General features: G+C 44.4%; 1 protein-coding gene across 4 annotated transcripts in view; it reads left to right on the forward strand.

The window, feature by feature from the left end:
* The window catches only part of sema5ba (sema domain, seven thrombospondin repeats (type 1 and type 1-like), transmembrane domain (TM) and short cytoplasmic domain, (semaphorin) 5Ba), a 181,228-nt gene that overhangs the window by 153,642 nt on the left and 6,945 nt on the right, over positions 1 to 20,641 (forward strand). For 3 of the 4 annotated variants that reach the window (XR_005077041.1, XM_037110216.1, XM_037110217.1), the window contains 11 exons: positions 3,015 to 3,132; positions 3,551 to 3,735; positions 5,307 to 5,450; positions 5,961 to 6,108; positions 6,581 to 6,806; positions 8,227 to 8,439; positions 13,290 to 13,460; positions 15,665 to 15,739; positions 16,254 to 16,391; positions 18,450 to 18,494; positions 19,780 to 19,985. Coding sequence is in view for 3 of the 4 variants with exons in the window: in XM_037110216.1 (XP_036966111.1) it covers positions 3,015 to 3,132; positions 3,551 to 3,735; positions 5,307 to 5,450; positions 5,961 to 6,108; positions 6,581 to 6,806; positions 8,227 to 8,439; positions 13,290 to 13,460; positions 15,665 to 15,739; positions 16,254 to 16,391; positions 18,450 to 18,494; positions 19,780 to 19,985 (1,669 nt within the window). In the remaining variant the exon portion in view is untranslated. The remainder of the gene's footprint in view (positions 1 to 3,014; positions 3,133 to 3,550; positions 3,736 to 5,306; positions 5,451 to 5,960; positions 6,109 to 6,580; positions 6,807 to 8,226; positions 8,440 to 13,289; positions 13,461 to 15,664; positions 15,740 to 16,253; positions 16,392 to 18,449; positions 18,495 to 19,779; positions 19,986 to 20,641) is intronic. The other variant, XM_037110218.1, reaches the window with a different exon arrangement.

Raw genomic sequence — 20,641 nt, forward strand, 5'->3', positions numbered from 1 at the left:
GAGGTCACACACTGATGTTGGTCGAGAAGGCCTGGCTCTCAGTCTCCGCTCTAATTCATCCCAAAGGTGTTCTATCGGGTTCAGGTCAGGACTCTGTGCAGGCCAGTCAAGTTCATCCACACCAGACTCTGTCATCCACGTCTTTATGGACCTTGCTTTGTGCACTGGTGCACAGTCATGTTAGAAGAGGAAGGGGCCCGCTCCAAACTGTTCCCACAAGGTTGGGAGCATGGATTGTCCAAAATGTTTTGGTATCCTGAAGCATTCAATGTTCCTTTCACTGGAACTAAGGGGCCAAGCCCAGCTCCTGAAAAACAACCCATACCATAATTCCTCCTCCACCAAATTTCACAGTTGGCGCAATGCAATCTGAAATGTACGTTCTCCTGGCAACCTCCAAACCCAGACTCGTCCATCAGATTGCCAGATGGAAAAGCGTGATTCATCACTCCAGAGAACGCGTCTCCACTGCTCTAGAGGCCAGTGACGGCGTGCTTTACACCATTGCATCCGACGCCTTGCATTGCACTTGGTGATGTGTGGCTTGGCTGCAGCTGCTCGGCCATGGAAACCCATTCCATGAAGCTCTCTGCGTACTGTACTTGGGCTAATCTGAAGGTCACATGAAGTTTGTAGCTCTCTAGCAATTGACTGTGCAGAAAGTCGGCGACCTCTTTGCACTATGCGCTTCAGCACGGGCTGAGTCCCAGATTGTCCATTTCCTTTTCCTGTGACCCGACATTAGCCAGGAGTAGCCTTAAACCAAGCTGGATTAGCATCATGGCTCTTGCTCCGACTGTCTTCCTCCTTAGGGCAGAAACTATAATAGCAATATCTAATAGTAAAAGTAGTAACTGTCTTCTCTTTATTTGCTTAGTTTTCCACTGTTGTGTACTTTGATGCACCGATCAGCCATGATATAAGGACTAACAGGTGAGGTAAAAAACATTGATCATCTTGTTACAAAGCAATGATCTGCCGCGAAACCGTGGGTCACGCACCACCCATCCAAACAACACTGCAAGTAAAAAAACCCTCTAAAGGAACGACGCCCCCACCAATAGCAGTGGCAACCTGCCCTGAGATACGCAAAAAATTCTCACAAATGTCCAGAGGAATATAACCATGTTCACATAGCAGGCAAATCAGATTTGGCTACTGCACTATAACTTGCAAGTGATCAGATCAGATTTCTGTGTCCAAACATCACCAACATGCTTACATGGGTTGCCATGGTCATGACGTAGGCATCAGTAATGCTTAACACTGGTGATTTCAGCTTTCCACCAGTGAAGTATGATCAGTGATCTCAACCTCCTAACAATCGCACTGTCAGCAGAGGTAATTCACTGTCCACGGCCTGTTGTTTTCTGTGTTGTCTTCTTCAGATCCATATCTGAGCAAGCATCCGTGGCACATGTCAGAACAAGTATGATCCATGGTTTATCATTCTGGGTACATGTACAATCAGATCTATGTACATGGTTTATTCATGTGTTTCAGTTTCATGAAGACATTTCACCTCTCATCCAAGAGGCTTCTTCAGCTCTAACTAACTGGAGGGGAGTTGCAGGCTACTGAACTCTGTGTGGGAGTGTCCTGACAGAGTCACTGAGGACACATGTGAGCTCTGAGTTTCAGAGTTGTCATGGCCACTTGTGGGTTGCTGACCCGACCGGCCTTCAAGTGGGTTGCTAGGGCTAGGTGAGCCCAGGTGTGAATGGCTGTTAAGCTGTCTGGGAAGGGAACTCATCACTGCATTGTAAGTGGGTGATAAGTAATGTCTTAGGCAAGCTCCTCTGTTCAAAGACAGTCGTTCCAGTTTGACGTAGATGGAATCTTTCACTCCTCTTTCAAACCATCTGTCTTCTCTGGACAAGATGTTTGTCTTCCTCAAAGGAATGATTCTTCTCCTTCAGATGTAAGTGGACAGCAGAGTCTTGGCCTGAGGAGCTAGCCCTCCTGTGTTGTGCGCATTTGTTATGGAGAGGTTGTTTTGCATTGTGCAGCTCCTTTTAACTCTGGTTTTGAAGGGTGGTTCACGGATCAAAGTGGCACTTTGTAGTTTTGGAGAAAAAAACTCAAACTATATTTACAATAATAATGAGGTAATAATACAAACTTTTTTTTCCATCAGTGAGTAAACAAGCTGTTCTCGGAGGAAAAAGAGGTCCCGGAACTCTGTTTGAAGTTAGAAAGGTGGCAGGGTCGGCCACATGTAAACAAAGTAAAACAGTAGGAAACCATGTTGTCCTTTAAGGTCAGTTTGTTTGTTCCGTTTATTCAGTCATGAAAACAAAGAGAGTTTTAGTAGTTTGTTTAGGCAGAGAGAAATCAGACAATGAAGCCAGTGTCTTTGCTCCTTTTATCTGTTTTATTATAAGTTTTATTCTGCTTTGCTTATCTTTACTTATCGTTTGATTCTGATTGCATCGGCAGTTCTTTCCTTTTTTCTCTGGAGAAAATGTTGTTTAAATTTGGTGTTTAGAATCTGTGAAAAATGTATCATCCTCAGTCATAGAAATTGCCCTTTCTCCTTTGCTCATCTATTTATTTGATATTTTTGGGTGATTATATTCCATCTCTCAGGGAACACAGATGTTAAACTGACTGCCTTTCTATCAATTACACTATACTCACTCCCCCACTCGCTCTCTCTCTCTCTCTCCCTCTCCCTCTCCCTCTCCCTCTCCCTCTCCCTCCCTCTCTCTCTCTCCCTCTCTCTCTCTCTCTCTCCCTCTCTCTCTCTCTCTCTCTCTCTCTCTCTCTCTCTCCCTCCCTCTCCCTCTCTCCCTCTCTCTCTCTCTCCCTCTCTCCCTCTGTCTCCCTCTCTCTCTCTCTCTCCCTCTCCCTCTCGCTCTCCCTCTCCCTCTCCCTCCCTCTCCCTCTCTCCCTCTCTCGCTCTCTCTCTCTCTCTCTCTCTCTCTCTCTCTCTCTCCCTCTCCCTCTCCCTCTCCCTCCCTCTCCCTCTCTCCCTCTCTCTCTCTCTCTCTCCCTCTCTCTGCCCCCTGCAGGCTGTGCTTGGAGGCGAGGGACCCCTACTGCGGCTGGGACTTCAGGCAGCGCAGATGCACCACACTGGAGGACAGCTCCAACATGAGCCAGTGGAAACAGAACATCACCGTTTGTCCGGTAAGAATAACGTCATTGCAGCATTCACCGTGAGGAAGGTGTCACATCTGTCCTCAGGGGGAAACCACTCCCCGGCGCCCTGTTGAGGTCATCTCACATATGTCACAGCAGCTGGTGTCATCTATGACTAACGACCATGAGCATGTGTTGTACAAGACAGAGATGATTTAGGACTGGCAGAGGAAGAGCACTAGGTGAATTGGACATGGACCGGATAAGATTATACTGATTTCAACTGGGCTGAAATGAAGTGAAGTGCAGTAAATGTATTCCCTCCATAATCCTCTGAAAACATTTACTTTCTGTCTTAGATGTAAACGTCCTGCTCTCTGTACCTACTTCTTCTCCACGCTGAGCTGCTGGATGGTTTAATAACCGTCCGACCTCACTCTCGTCACGGCTGATGTTTGTTTTCCAGCTGCGTAACCAAACGACCAATGGGGTCTTCGGACCCTGGGCGCCATGGCAACCCTGCAACAATGATGACGGTGTGGATGGCATGAGCTCCTGTTTGTGCCGCTCCAGGTCTTGTGACAGCCCCACCCCTCGGTGTGGAGGCAGGAACTGCGAGGGCCCCACCATCGAAGTCTCCAACTGCTCCAGGTGGGGAAGAGACTGACGACCACCACCACGCATAATCTTCACAATAACATGTATTTTTTCATTTTGGGGCATATTTGACAATAAAGGTTTAACATAAAGGTTACATACTAATTACAAATTTGATGCGGTAATTGCAAACATGTTGACAAGGAAGTAATCACTGTATGAGCTGACATGGAGGAGGGAGTGAACAGTATCGACCCCAATGTCCACATCATATCAAGGCAATATCTAAATCTGCCTTTTGAAATGAAAACAAGAACTTACAGTATTATGTCCAGACAAGATTAAGAGAAGCCCCTCAATTCCTTCATATCCAGCATGTTGCAACAGTCTCTCTCCTGTCTTCTGAAGCTGATAATTAGAAGAACTGCAGCACACTGAGAAATGCCCGGGAGAACCGGGAGAACAGAGGACACTCAATCTCCCCCTTAAATCTTTATAGAACAGATTCTAAAGTGCCGTTGCTACTCTATAAATTACTTAAGATGCCTCGTGGCAAATTACATTTCTGATATGCTTGAAGAACAGAAGCCCAGCAGGTCCCTGAGATCTTTAGGAAGCAGTCGGTCTGTAGTTCCTCAGGTCAGAGCCAAAAGATAGTGAGGCTGCTTTAAGTGACGATGCAGATTTATTCTTTTCTCTGCTGCATTTCTCCTCTGCTACATTTGGTCTTACTGTCCTGTACCTGTATTCCTTGGCTGTTGTTTTCTTGTCTTTTTGTATTTTATTTCATTTCTATTATTCTCTTCAATTAATTTTAACTGTTGCTTATGTGGAACACTTCTGTGTTTTTCCTTATTGAATGTACTTTTCCTAAAGCCAAGCAGAAACTGTGGATTTGCAGTGTACGATAATAAATATACAGCACAGATTAAGGTTTGGTGAGCCTACGATGTATTCTGGCCCAGCACAAGTTTAAATTATTACGGCGCTATGATTGAGCACATAAAACCTGTTATTCTGCAAATGAGATCTGGTCCAGGATCAGGAGGATTCTAACAATCTTTTCTTAAACTCTGCTATTGTAGAAGCAATGTCCTGATTGACTTTGAAGCATCCACTGCAGGACACAATTTACACACCGACAGAACGAGACAAAGATCATGAACTTGAGGAAGCTTGTTAGAAAATGTAGGTGACATCCAGGTTCTCCTTGTGACACCTCTCAGCACCTCTGTCTGCAGGGGAATGGCCAATCAGTGTTACAGAGAGCAGAGCAGAGACGAAGAGCTCCGTCACCTCCATCCCACTGGATAGCTGTGCCAGATTTAATCCTTGGTGTCGAAATTGAATTGTGCATTTGCAGAAAGTGGCAATTAAATCATGAGAAGTGCTACCCAGGAACAAAGCACTTAAGCAAATTGAATGAATGTCTCCCAGTCAGAATGAGCTCCCTGTGTGTTTCTGTTTCTGGAAGCTCGGTATCACAGTAATGATCAGACAGCGCCAAAAAGCATTCCCCCCCCCCCCGGAAAGAATAACACTAAAAGAATGGTGAATAATTATGCAGGTATTGGAAGCATTGTGAAACAGGTTGCTAATACTTTCTCCTGTGTCTGTTGCCATAGAAATGGAGGCTGGACGCCTTGGTCGTCATGGGGACAGTGCAGTACAACCTGCGGTACGGGCTTCGAGCTGCGCCAGCGTTCTTGCAACAACCCGTCACCCAGACACGGCGGCCGTGTGTGTGTGGGGCCGAGCAGAGATGAGAGGTGAGAGGAACTGGATGTGTCAGTGGAGTCGCTGCAGTGATCATATCTTCTCCCAGTCAAATTCTAAACTCAGGCTTATTATATCTCAGGCATAGACACCTTTAATTGACAGTGGATAGACAGGAAATGGGAGAGAGAGGGGGATGTGACACGCAGCAAAGGTTTCCCAGCTGGGATTCAAACCGGAGTCTGCTGCACATGTAGCATGCACTCTTAACCACTCAACTACCTGCGCGCCCATGTCATTGTTCTGATAAGTGCTGTTAGTTTTATTGTTCTGTGCTTATTGACCAGATCAAAAATGGACACTTGAAACACTTCAGTTTTTGCTTTCAAGTCTCAAATCAAGTCTCAAGCAGGTCAACTGTAAGTCAAGTCTTGATCCATCATTTTTATGATTCAAGTCAAACTCTAGCCCCAGTCTCAAATCTAGGGCTCTCGCTACATCTGTATTTTTGTTCCAATCAGTCCTCTTAAAATCCTGCTCTTTCCCTGCTGCCATCTCCACAGGTTCTGTAATGAAGGGGTGTCCTGTCCTCAGCCAATCTTCTGGTCCCCGTGGGGCTCCTGGACAAAGTGCAGCACTGAGTGCGGGGGAGGCGTCCATTCCAGGGTCCGCACCTGCGAGAATGGAAACAGCTGCCCAGGATGTGCACTGGTAGGAGGCACACAGAAAAACACACAAAGACGTAGAAGAACATCTGTCAGCCTCCCTCTGTGACAGAGCTCGTAGGCTTCTGAGCAGACGTGCAGCAGTTTAAGGAGTAAAAGAAAATAGTTTATTTTCTTTCAGTGACACGCTGTTGCTGTGGCTCTGTGAGAAAAATTATAATTGATATGCATTTCACTTTAACTGTGTGCTTCTAAACGGCAACACTTGTGAGGGCGAAGTCATTTAAGAGGTAAGCAAGTGACAGTAGAGATAAATACAGACATGTTTTTGATCCTCTCTCCTGACCTTGAGTAGCTCAGCTGTCAGAGTCGGTATAGTGATAGCATGTTTCCAAAAAATGCCTGTTAAATGTCAGTGTCACTGGGGATCATCTGGAGCTCAGCTTTGAACTCTCAAATTGAGAGTCTGGTTTTGTATATTCAAACTTCCCTCTGACATCTGCCACCTTCTCACTCAGGAGTACAAGGCCTGTAACCTGGAGGCGTGTCCAGAGGTGAAGAGGAACACGCCTTGGACTCCCTGGATGCCCGTCAACGTGACTCAGGGCGGAGCTCGTCAAGAGCAGAGGATGCGCTACATGTGCCGGGCCCACCTGTCCGATCCCCACGAGCTGCAGATCGGACGCAGGAAGGTGGAGACGCGCTACTGTCCCAACGATGGCACAGCAGCCTGTGAGACAGATAGTAAGTTCAGATGTGATCTGGTTTCAGGATGTGTGTGAATATCCATGATATGACATCCATGATATCTGAGAAGTTGTACTGCTCAGTTTTTATCTGAAGCAGATTCTCCTGAAGCGAAACCACTCACCTTGATCTGTGCATTTCCGGTTTCAAAATGGATCTCATTGTTTAACAAAAATTGACTGACCGATTCAAAAACTTAAGAAAGGTTTTAACCATTTACACAACTAAACATGTAAATGAAAGTCCCTGGTTCAAAACTACTAGAATTTCCATTTAAAGGGACCTCAACCAACAAATCTTTGGAAGTCAGCTGTGTGCGGTCAACTCAGTTGAGTGGACGACATACAAACCCTTGGGTCCTTTTTTTTTTCACCTGATACTCCTTTGCACTCTTGAAGTTCTCTCTGCACTGGTTATCCAAGTCTTACATGCCCGAGCTCTCCTCCTCCTCCTCCGCTGTGAGTTTGGCAGGTGGGCTTAAACAGTATCAAATGGAGGCTGGATGGAGGTGTGTGTTTTCATTTATTCTGTAATCAGTGCAGAAACTCCCCGGGGTGATGCCGCAGTATGAATAAACAGACGTTAAAGTGAAAATGTTACTTGATGACTGATTGTCAATTCAAGTCTAACGCTCCAGTTTCCACCTATGGGACGCGACCGCTGAAAAAATATATATATAAATATATATATATATTAAATAGTGAAAGCCTGAAATCTTTGTGGATTTTTGCAGCTTTAATTGGAAGTCGATAGAAAAGGAAATGTGTGGAGAAGGAAAAGATTAGTCCGAGAAGATTTCTTTAGTGTATGTGTGGGGAAATGTCAATAGGATAATAATCTGTTATCTGTATCTACACAGAGACACATATAGCTACCTCACACAGATAGTCTCCCGCCTGTATGAACAGGAGGCATCGGTGTGTGAAGATTTCTTCCAGTAAGAGCCTGACATGGTGAACGGGCCCCCCGTTAGACTTGTTAGCTCCCCTCCATGCTGTTAGTGACGAGGTCACAGTCCAGCACTCCCACATACACACCGACACACAGAGAGCTACACTGGGTCACAGTCCGCTGCTCCCCACCGGTGGCTTTTTCATGCCCCCCTCTCCTGAATCGATTACCCGTCTCCCCCTGTCAGCCTCCTGGGGGGGCCGCATCGACTCTGACAAACAGATGAAACAGTGACAGCAGGGAACTGTGGGATGCACAGGAGACACAGATAGAGTTTGAGAGAAGGACAAGCAGAGAAATATGCCTGCTGGCAAAGTCGCATCCACTGTGTGACTTACACTCAAAGCGTCTGCACGCTTCATGTTAAATTCTTTAGACTCTCAGTCTGACGGCGCTGCATACACTTCTGTGACTTTCATCTCATCTGGAAATGTATTTTACCTGGTCTTTTTTTTTCTCTCTGTAGCCCTCGTCGAGGAGCTCCTGAAGACACCGGTGGTGAGAGTGGCGGGCGCCGGCTGGTCGTCGTGGGAGACCTGGTCGAGCTGCTCGCAGAGCTGTGCCAAAGGCTACCGCACCCGTCGGCGAACGTGCGCCGGACCAGAGGGAAAGAGTGCCCCTGTTGCATGCCGCGGCTCGCCTGTGGAGTACCAAGACTGTAACGTCCAGTCGTGTCCTGGTGAGTGACGTCATGGGCAATTTGTGTTCAGAAATGGCTGCCTCTGATCTGATTGAATAGTGATGGTGTATTCAAGGTGCTCAGGTGTGACATTTGCCATCCCTTTTTTTTACCCAGTGTTTACAGGACAGTGGTGTTTCAGCCTTCTAGCCAATATTGTGGAAAAATCTAAGGACTTTACCTGATTTTTACCACTGTAAACTAAAGTGAGTCCATATTCAGCTAGGCAAATCAAGACCAGTCAACCCCAGGTACATTCTCGCCAGTCTACTACTGGAGGAATAACCTTTACTTGATGCCTCACGTTGAAGTATTTTATGAAGCTCGATCAAACAGTTTGATTCTCCAGTCATTACCCTTGACCAAATGCACTGGCTAAGAGCTGGAGTAGGTCGTCATGTGCGAGGGTTGACCCATGCCCACTGTTCCCTCGGGATGGATTAAATGCAGGGTGCCAGTTTCACTTTAACACTGTATGATATGTGATCAAATAAAGATTTGAGGGGACAGAAGGTTTAACAGGATGGGGGCTTATTGAGTATAATATGGTTAACTGTAATTTTTTCTGTTATACATAATATATGATATTGGGGCACAAAGAACACAGTGATTCAGGAGTATTGTTCCATTAGAGACTGGACTGGAGCTTCTTAATGTGACAGGTCTGAGACCCAGAGTGTCAGTTTACGGAGGTTGGTTGCCCATTCATATTGCATATACTCTGGCCAAGCTGATCCCTCTATGTAACTGAAATAACAGTATATTTTAGCATAATTATGAGGGGTTCAATGACTTTTGGGAACAGCGGGCCACCCTGTGTTGTCTCCAGAAAAAAGAAAGGAAAATGTTTTTAAATTCTGTTATTTGTTCTTATGAATGCTTGAGGTGTACAAAATTATAATCCAGGAGCAAAATGTGGAGCCAAAGACAAGCTTCTAAAATACTGTGACCCCATAGGAATATTCAGTCCTATCAAATGCTTTGTGGGCATCAAAAGCTATTAAATTCTCTGGATTAATGTTATTGCTGGGTGAATAAATCACATTAAATGAGAAGTTGACTGAATAGCTGTCTTCCAGCAATAAAACAGCTCTGGTCCGGATGTAGTATCTTGCCTAGTTTTAATTCTGTCCATTCATGCTGTGATACATATTGATTTCCTTTTAGTTTCACTCATTTTGTTCTCACATAAGCTTTTAAATGTGTTGTAGCTTATCTCCAGGGATTTATTTGTTTCAGGCAAAGGTCAATTTGTGCATTTATGAACCTGATAAAATCCTCATCTGCCAGAGGCCTTGGATTAAGGCACCACGTACGCCTGGGGAAAATGTTTGCTGCAGAGCGGACCTTCAATAATGCCGGACTGTGGTCCAATATGACTATACTTTAATACTGCACTTGTGTTATTAGGGGAAGTAATTTACTATCTAGTAGAAAACCAATCAATTCAGGACTTTCATGTGCTGGGGAGTCGAGGCAAAACTGTTTGGATGTTTGAATCTCCAGGGGTCAATTACTCCATGCCTAGAGAGGTTGTGTAGATTTATTTGATGCAGTGGCCACAGGGCTGGAGCCATGCAAAACGCATGTCGCTGTAATATTAAATCCTGTTTATCTAAATTAATTAGGAGTGAACTATCACCAGCACAAATCAGATCAAATTAGTCAAATCAAACCTTTAAAAAAAAGAAACCGGTAGGAGTCCATTCAGAATACAGAAATCTTAAAAATACCACCAGAGCAGTAAACAATTTGTAGTTTCTCCATTCATTCTTCCTTTCAGTTATTTTCATGGACTTGCATGATCAACATTTTTTTTCACTACTGTGGATTCACTTTCTGTTATGTGAAGTATAGTCAGTGCTGTGCCTGGCGCAGGATGACCTTGGTAACTGAAAACTTTGATGAAAAATAGGGTTTTCTGAGATGGGCACATAAATCTCAGTCTGCTGGGGTGTTTAAATCTGACACAGAACGTTTGCATCATTTTGTTTATTTTCATTTCAACAATAGACTATGTTTGCTGTGATACACTGTAATGTAGTGGGGATATGTATATCAAACACTACTAAAATAAAGACTTGCTCCAAATAAGGCTTACTTAGATCAAAAGCATTAATCTGGATTTGAATAATCGACTAACATCTGCAGTGAACTTTAATCATGCCATATGATAGATAGGAGTTTGAAGATATGAATACTTCATGTTCTGTTTTTTTGTTTTTTTTTTACCATCAAGTTGTTTCAACAATTTGCCAAAACAACTTCCATTAAGTTACCAACAATTAAATCAAGTGCAGATAAAGAAAATCTTGGCTTTTTTCTAACTTCTTCAGTATATTTATGGGTTCATAAAAAAAAGTCACGCACACTGTGAGACAGAAATGGAGACAGGGAGTGATGGAGATGGTGGTAGTAAAATACTGCTGAGCGGATCATTAGCTTCATCAGCTAATGGTTACCAACAGCTGCTGCAGTGCAGAGAGTCCTTGGACAAATTAAGTTATCTATTTAAAACTCCTCATCAGACCTGCATCAGTTGACCCAGAACTCTGCTGGCCACAGACTAGCAGACCAATCTTATGAAACCAGTCTCAGGACAGGTAAACACACGCACATACAAACACACACACTCTCACGCAATGGGCGGCATTAGAAAAATGTCCTCTTTCCTCCTAAGAGCTTGACTCATATACTCATGACTCATACCTCATGAATGAATGAATTATGATTGGTTGGTGCAAAGCTGATCAGATTCCTGAGGTGCGACTTAAATGTCAGTTGTTGGTATTCAGATGACAACCTTAGGGATTAGCTTAGCAACTGAAGCTCCTGTAACCTGAGGAGACCCAGAGAAGGCGACCTTGGTTGCCTCCTTGCCATGAGTGTCACGGGCACAACTGGTCTCACTGCGCCTGTCCTGAAGAGACAGACAGGGGAGGACAAGGCCTCCGACAAAAGACAGAATGAGTCCAAAATAGTAATTGATGATGAGATAGATTAGATAAAAGGATGGGGGCAATATATCCTGCAGAGGAGAATGAAATGAATAGTAAAGACAGGGTGTCATTGAGTCAGGTGGTGAATCACAGTGAAATTATGAGTTTTATTATAAGAACTTCTGATTTGAAGTGAAAATCCCCACATGACATCAGATGAACAGATCTGTCCCTGCAGACAACAGGACACATTCAGCTTTTAGAGGCTTTTGAAATAATTAGTAGTTCAGTTTTTATCTTTGCATGTTTTTTTATATCAATCTCTATATCACAGGACTGAGTCTTTGTGTAAATTCAAGTCACCTCTCAAATCAACTGAGACAAGTCCAAGTCCAGCGTGAAATATAATAAAAGCCAGTCTCAAGGCAACTGTCAAGTCGTCACTGGCAAACTGCAAGTGAGTAGTAAGTTTTCAGGTGTGACAATTAAAGGGATTTGAACATCAGCATGACAAAGTGTTGTTTTTAAAGGTTTTAAGTCCAAGTCAAGACACAAGTCAGTCCAAGGCAAGTCTTAAGTCAGTCCAAGCTAGGTTTCAAGTCACTTCAAGACAAATACAAGTTAAAGGGATAGTTTGTGTTTTTTGAAGTGGGGTCATATAAAGTACATATCTATAGTTGGTCTGTTCCCTACTGTAATCACCGATCAGCGCAGCCTCAGTTTGGAGAAGTAGTGAGCCGCTCCAGCCCAGACGCTCAGCTTTGTACTGCAGTGAACGGGATCCAGAGAAAAAGCTAAATAAACCACCTAAAACAGTTCAAGTGTACATTGTATGGGGAAAATTCACACCGCTTTACATCGCCGTCAGACCGCCCTTTCTTTTGGCACTACATTTTCTCAATCGTAGAATCTCCGTATCCCTACGCAAGTCATCTTGAGCCAGATCTTTTCAGTAAAAGTGAAGTAAACGTGCCATGCCTGCCTGCTGTCTCATTTTAATTGTGTTCCAGTGATTCAAGTCAAAGTGTCAGATCTTCAGCGCTGGCAATGAATGTGGTTAATTCAATACAAATGAAAGTTTTTGGAGAGTGGTATATATTTCTGAACGTAAACGAACACAGCAAGTCAGCCAGTAAGAGAGTTATACAAGTCATACGTCAGTCAGCAGTAGGTGGGTCGTTCAGTGAGTCAGACACTCAGTCAGCCAGATAAGCAGCCAGTTATTCAGAGAGTCGGTCAGGCAGAGCAGTGGCAGGCTGTGAGAGCTAGTCAGAGTTAAGTGGTCACAGCCTGCCTCACACTCAGCGTCACACTAAACCACTCAGCTAATAGAGTTTGAGCAGCACTGTGATGTTACCTGGCAACGCCACTGCTGTCCATCAATCAGACGAACATCAGCCAGTCAACGAGTCAACCAGCCAGCCAGCCAGCCAGTCAGTCAGTCAGTCAGTCATGCTCCTCTGTTAACCACAGATGACACATGAGCAGTCCCCTCTGAAGCCGTAAATCTATACAGCTGTAGGCCAGGATGAAGCAAAGATAATCTTGGATATGAACAGAAAGAATGTGTTGAATACTTGAAGGACCTTACTCTCTCTGATGTGGTTGTAGTCCTGCTGAAGGTCAGCCAGCGGGGCTCCAACAGGTTGAAGTGTAGTTTAAATTCGCCAAGGTACATCTAGCCTTGTGATAAAAAACCTGTCCAATACATTCAGTTGGTGCAACTGCCCCCCCCAATTCTGCAAGTACACACAAATAACACAGAATACAAAGAACCAAGAGGGCGCTTTTTTTTTCAGAGCATGTCTGAGAGAGGTCAGGTATATCAGATCTGGGGCTATGAATGACATGCCAGCTGCTGTATTTATATTTGTGTGTGTGTGTGTGTGTGTGTGTGTGTGTATATTCCAGTAAAAGGTGCATGGTCCTGCTGGTCATCCTGGTCTCAGTGCTCAGTGGGTTGCGGCGGCGGTCACTACCAACGCACGCGCTCCTGTAACAGCCCCGCACCCGCCAACGGAGGGGACATCTGCATAGGACTGCACACTGAGGAGGCCCTGTGTAACACACACACATGCGACGGTAAGGTCACACACAAATTCAAAAACTGTGTCATGCCTCCACCGCTCGGGATCCTTTCATCACACCGCCAGGCATGCAGTCACATCCCACACCATGTCATTTTTGTTTTGTCCGCTTCACTAAATGGCCTCTTTCATCATTTCCTAATGAATAAAGCAGATCTTAGGTATATGACAGTGTAAACAGCACCATGCTGACATGGACGTACCCTCCCACTGTGCCGTGTCCTGCTGTGCTCTGAGTGCCAGCCTCTCCACTTGATCCACTTGTGCTTCCAGGCTGAAAATATGGAAATCTCACATAATATGTCCGAAGTTTTGATTGCTTCTGTATGTGAAGTGCTTGTGTGATACTGGTGCTATAAAGCAAAAGGACACAAGTGTATAGCTACGATTTGACAGGGTTTTGGGCAGAAATGGAGCCAAAACAGGGCAACATTTAAGAATCAGCTAACCCAAACTATCCAAAAAAAAGCCCTGCTGTTTTATTTGACCAAGATTCAGTTGTCAGTCTTGTTTTAATGGTGGACTTTTTCAAAGTGCAGGGATGTCTGACAAAGGCCCAGCTGGAGCTTTTTATTTTTCAGTTTTAATTTTCTTGGTGTGCATTGGATAACAAGATTTTTTGCTTCCACCAAGCATTATAGGGGCAAATAGAATTTTATTTTTGTGGCTTGCAGCTTCAATTTTCCTTTTTTTTAATCACAAAAGCAAATATCCTTCCAAGGAATCGCAGTAACGCTAAGGCAGTGTATCTCCAGAATTACCTGCAATTCAATAACTGCACAACAAAATATGTCAAGCATCATCAGCAACTTGTCCATCTCAAAGTCAGCAGAGAAAAACATAATTTCCTTTAATTTGTTGGGGAACTTTGAATTCATGTGTGGACATTTAATAACTGTAAAAAGTTTAAGTACCTGTGCTGCAGATAATCCACAGAACACTGTTGACTGTTGGATGTGTGATGCTCTGTGGAGTATCCAGTGCCAGAACAACTTTTTTTTTCTGGATAGACACCTCGCTGTTGTTTCGTGTGAGCACCGCAAATATAATTGATTCTACCTCCATCAGGGAGGAGGTGTAATGCGTGCTTTTTTTTTTTTCCTTTTTGGGACGCCAGGATAACCTCCAAACCAAATCCTCACACCATGTGTTGATGAGATGTGAGATATATAACAACACTCTGTGTACCCCCCCCCCTCTCCTCCCACTCTGGTTCCACAAGGACATTGAAATATTCATGAGAGATCTGCCTACTAATCCAACAGGAGAAAAAGTCCAGCATACTCAAAATAAGCGTTCAGGCTGACAGTTTAATATCAAACAGCCTTCATTTTGTCGCCACAGTGCGATTTTCAGAATTTCTTTATTCATTGGAAACCAAAAACGTCTGGGACTAATCATGTCTGGGGCCTTCATTTATGTGTGTGTGTTTTTTTAGGATGTGTGTCTGCTGGTGTGTGTGTGTGTGTGTGTGTGTGTGTGTGTGTGTGTGTGTGTGTGTGTGTGAAATGTGTGTGTGTGTGTACAGGGGTGCCCTGTAGTGCAGATGATTTCCGCCTGAATTAAATTGTTGTTTCCACTTAACTGTCGTTTCCATTTTGAATCAGCCCGACTGTCATTGTCAGGGCGGGTAACGCTCACAGTCAGCCTTGATGGTAATTACGGACAGAGAAAGGTAAATGGCTTTTTGTCTTTTCCTCTCCCTTTGTCAAGATGCTAATCAGCTCCTTTATCAGGATAACATTTCCTGTTTGACGTGGACCAACATGTCCCGTTGGACCTACGCCGATCTACTGTCTGCTCGCAACCTCGCGAGCCCAGATCCGTCTCCTCGTCCATTCTTTTATTGACAGGCGCGCTGTCAGTCATCTATCGGGGTCCTCCTGGTGCCACCACCCTCTCTGCATGTGTAATTAGAGGCAAGCTGGTTGTCAGTCACGGGGATATTTGATGCCCCCGTCGCAGGTCATTTGATTAAAGTCTCCGCCGGTAATAGAGGACAGCAGGAAGGACTGTCGGGACAGAATACTAACGAGGAGCCTTAGGCCTAATGGCGTTCCTCCTGACTCAACAGTACGATCACGCAGGTTGTCCGGGTGACAAAAATAAATGGGAATAAATGAAGCAATTAAAGCAGGCTGTGGTGATGCACGGTTATTAAACACGATTGAGGTGGTCGGTGTGCTTCTGTGTGTCTAGACGGTTGTGCGGCGAGAAGGCGGCAGATGGTGGAGCCTGAGCCGCCTGTCGGTGAGCAGCAGACTGATAGGAAAGGTAAAAGAGGCCTGTCCTCGGCCTCTGCCCGGGCCCCTCTGCCAAAACTGCACACTTGAGAGCACCCTGAATAACAAACCAGCTTTTTCATCAGCCTTTCATTGCCGTCGCCTGTGCTCCCTCCACTTCGGTGCTCTTAAATACAGGGTGAAAGAGTGCAGCAAGTGCATGGTTCACAGGGAGGAGCTGAGAGTTGGGAATTTTCTCTGTCCTCTTGGGCTGAAGCCTTTGTTTACTGCTCGGTGGCCTGCTGCGGGGAAACAGCACTAAAGCTTGGCTCGGGAGACAACCATCTCCGCTATGCACTAAACAAACTCTCCACGGGTTTTCTTTTCCAATCCTGTTTACATCACAAACACTTTTTGGTGTGTTTGGGCTGTTTGGCCTGCCGGGAAGGTTAGCGGCCGCGGGTGGTGACAGCTTGGGTGGGCGCTTTGGTTTCCAGGCCGTCTGAGTCCGATGCGGTCTTGTGCTTGTCTGGGTTTCTATTGATTGCTCTTTTTTCTGTGTTTAGGTGGCTGGATGGCCTGGTCACTGTGGTCAGCGTGCGATGATTCAGGCTTGCAGATGAGGAGTCGGGTGTGTGGTGCTCAGGGCAACACCCCCTGTGTGGGGAACAGCACTCAGCGCAGAGACTGCAATGAGATACCTGGTGAGTCAGTCAGCGCTCAGACACACACTGTACCTGTGCAGTCGTCATTATCGGTCGAGGGGGGGTGACACGCAACGAAGAGCCGAAGGTCGGACTCAAACCATGGGCTGCTGGGGCGAGGACAAGGCCTCTGCACACGGGCCACATGCTCCGCCAACTGAGCTAACAGGGCGTCTGTAAGCTTGTATTTTTGACATAGAAAGCAGAGGACACAATGTTTTTGCACTTCCTGCGGTTTAGACTTGTTTGTTTGATTTAACATTAGCAGCATACTTGGGACAAGAAAAATGGTCGACAACAAGTAGTTGTTAAAAAAATAACAAAGAAACGTCAGTCTGTTCTAACAGTCAGAGGAAAACATCATCTGAGCTCTCATATCATTTTTACACCACAACAAGCACATGTTTGTGTGTGTTTCTTTTAAATGCAGATAAACTGGCTAAAAAAGTAAATTGACAACAAATGCCAGTTGACAAGTTTGCCTTTCGTTTTTTTCATGTTCAACAAAACGAAAACAGAACAGCAGAATGCAGCAGATAACGAATCTCATTATAACTTGCTTTAAAAGAAGTCTCGCTAACAGTCTGGATTACATCTTTTTTTCCAGGGTTGATAATGACAGTGGTAAATGAAGGAGCCGAATCACTTCCCTCTCATCTCTGTTTAGAGGTGCACATGTGCATTTCTGCTCGGGTGATAGCCAGTGACAGTGTTACAGCGGCTACTTCTCTTTATTATCTGCCAGCATCTTTAACTCCAACGCACATCACAGCCACTAAACACACGCTACCACCGCAGAGTCATCTGAACCATGAACAAATGCTGAATGTACCTCTTCCCATGGAAGACAAAATCCAGATGTTAGTGGAATATATATATATATATATTTATATATATATATTTATATATATATATATATATATATATATATATATTTATATGAGGAAGAGGAAGCTTTGAGGGTTAGCGCCGTTGGCTTCGGTCTCTGTAAAGTCAGACCATCTAATAGCGGGGGAGCTTCAGGTTCAGCCCACAATCCTTCATTCGTCCTTCAGGTCAAATATATGTTGGTCGGAGTATCATTTCAAAGTAAAAGATCTGGATTTTTGGACACAGCTTGTCCAACATCGTCAATTAATTACAAAGTATTATAGTGATTTAGCGTCACCATCCTCACCATCCTCACTCATAACCATGTACATACACTAACATACCTTATTTGTCTGTGTGCAGCCAACATCCTGTCTGTGCGCCAAAGTCATCTGCTTCTGTTAATTAACCATAATTAAGTCCATGTGAATCCAACAGGTTGGTGGTTGACCCTGTTAGCCCCGGCGCACCTTGTTATGCTGCTGACGATCTCACAAAGTTTCTCCTGAAATGATCTTTCATGGCCTGCCAGCGCTGGCCTCTCAACGCCCAGAATCCCTAATGAGAGCAGGCGAAGGCGATTAATATTAATGGGTTGTCACAACACCAAATCACATCTAATTTTATTGCAGATTTCAATACAGCGATGGATGGATTTGTTAAGGTCACTCGCTGAGGGGAGGCGGCTGAGAGGAAGCTGAAAAATTAGGCCAAAAAATTCATTAGGAGATGTGGCGCTGCAATTAAGTCTGCTCACACACACATCAGCCCTCCCTGCTCCGTTCTTCTTTTCTTCTAGGATTTGTGTTGAACAACACGCGCTATAGCTGTAAATTATAGTCCTGCCGTCAAGTGTCTCTGACAGCAACAAGGGAGGTTCAATCTGGTGGAGCAGAGCTGTTTTTTCAGTCAGCAGCCCATTTTTCTCTTGAAAGTTTTGGAATTCACTGATGCAGAAAAAAAATAAAATCCTCTCCACAAACCGTTTAGACAACATTTTAAATGACATTTCAATTTCTCATTCACTGTTTTTGTTTCTGCATGTGTCAACTCCCCTGATGTTGCAGTCAGTGGCTGTTCCTCCAAGGAGAGTCTGTGTGTGTGTGTGCATGTGTGTATGTGTGTGTGTGGGGGTGTGTGTGCATGCCTGTGTGTGTGTCTGACCCTGTGCTCCTCTCCTCTCTGCAGTCATTCTCCCTGCATCTGGTTTTGATAAGGACCAGCACTGTGGAGGTAAGTGGATAACCAGCTGCCTTCTCCTTGTTTCTGTGTGCATGTCGAGGTCTGCCCCCTTGTCTCCACAGATGTCTGTTTTCATGCATTATATGTACATTTTCATGGTGCGTGTCCGTTCAGAATTCTTACAGGAAGAAACATTATGTACACTGTGATGTTCCTGGAAAAGGCCATCGGGGAGAGTCCAGCTGCTGGATGATTGAAACATGTTCATTACGGCAATGTTGCTTCATGGGTCAAAACTAAAGATTTTTTTTCTTGACCTCAAAGTTACTGATAGCCAAAACCAAAAGCACAAACACAAGTGCACATTCCTGGTTTGAAGACAAACCAAAATTGGTTGACAACTATATTTCTCAAGAGAAACACACACACAACTTAAAATTGTTGGGCCCTGTGCAGCTCAGTAGTCCTCACTTCCTCCTTTATAAGAAGAATAAAAGATATGATCAGGCCTCTCAGAGCACCCGCACACAGCCAGACAGCATTTCATCAGCTCAGTTCTGACCCAGGTCAAGAAATGTACCCTTCAAAGCAAAGTATAAGAAGGAGTATAGTGTTATAGTTATATTTGGTGTAAAAGGGCGCTGCTCTTTGACAGAGCTCAAAGAATACGAGAAGCTACGAAGCTTCTTCTGCTGGGAGAGCTGATCCCCATTCAACACATGAAGAAAAAACACATTTTGGCTAAACTAACCACATTAAAAAGTTTAGCTGAGGGAAGTGTTTCAGTGTTCGAGGGAGCAGAGACAGCAAACAGTGTCGGCATGAGCATATCAACAGGGTAATATTGAGCTTCAGGTAATATTGGCTGAGCTGCCGACCTGTATGAATAATTCTGTGTGGTTCTTTTCTCAGCTAAATGTATTCAGAGGCTGATTTTGGTGCATAGTCCAGAAATTTGACTGTTTTTTTTTCTAGGTTGAAAATATGTTAGAAAAACAGACAGTGACCCAGCAATTTAATCAAGTGTTGGAAAAAGAACGTTATGGTCAAGTGAACGAGAGAAATGTTAACCATTCGTTGTACTTTCTACTCTTTTTCAAGACTTTTAGTTGGACATTATTATTAGATATAGCCCAATAATATGGGGGAAGAGAGAGACATGCAACAGAGCCCAGAGCTGAATGCAGTTACATGTTTCTTAACCTTTGTACTACCTGTAAATCTGTATACACTTTTCTAATTTAGAATGTCTGAAATCTGTGATGTACGTAAGGCCAAAGATGTGGGAAGTGATAATGTATGCTGAGCCTTTACAAACATCTTCCTCGTTCCCCAGCATTCACCTCCATCCACCTCATCGCCACCGGTGTTTCCTGTTTCCTCGGGGCGGGGCTGCTGTCCTTCCTGATCTACGTCTACTGTCAGCGTGTCCATAAGCCTTCGCAGGAGTCTGCCGTCATTCACCCCACCACCCCCAACCACCTCAACTACAAGGGCAACACCACGCCAAAGAATGAGAAGTACACGCCCATGGAGTTCAAGGTATGAGATCAGCAGAGGGCTGTGTAGCTGCATCTTTTTAAAATATTACACAGATAAAGGTAATAAAAATGGAAATAGAAGGGCTATTTACTTGGTGTTACTCACATGCACAAACACACACGATGTAAATGTTGAAGATTCAAGGGCAATGAATGTGATTCATGTTTTATTTAGAGCCTTTATTCATGCATTTATCTCAATAGAGCGCTAACCACAGAAGATGAATTACAGTTCATTTATATTCTTCCTTGCTCTTATACAGAACCTATAGGCTTAAAGACTTTCTACCTGCCCACAAACCAAATCCTTGTTAATGGGGCCCATTACTTTCCCAAAAGCATTACTTAGCTGTCGACCCTCCACTGCCATCAGTCCCCTGTGCATTCACATTTACAGCAAGTCAAGAAACTGTTTTTGCCAGAGGTTCATGTGCATACATCTAGTTTGTATCCCATTCTTTACATCTTCTGTTGTTTTGCTCACTAACTGATTGTAAATAATTCAACTCTGGGAGATTATTATTGATTTTCCTTCTCTGTAACTTCCCAGGATTGTGATAATCAGCTGTAGATACATTAATTTAAAACTTTGTATGACCTGAATCAGAAGGTTTACTGTGATCGCTGTCACCTCCATCTCACTCTTTGTCAGCATGT

This window comes from Acanthopagrus latus, chromosome 9, assembly GCF_904848185.1.
Source record: "Acanthopagrus latus isolate v.2019 chromosome 9, fAcaLat1.1, whole genome shotgun sequence".
NCBI classification, from domain to species: domain Eukaryota; kingdom Metazoa; phylum Chordata; class Actinopteri; order Spariformes; family Sparidae; genus Acanthopagrus; species Acanthopagrus latus.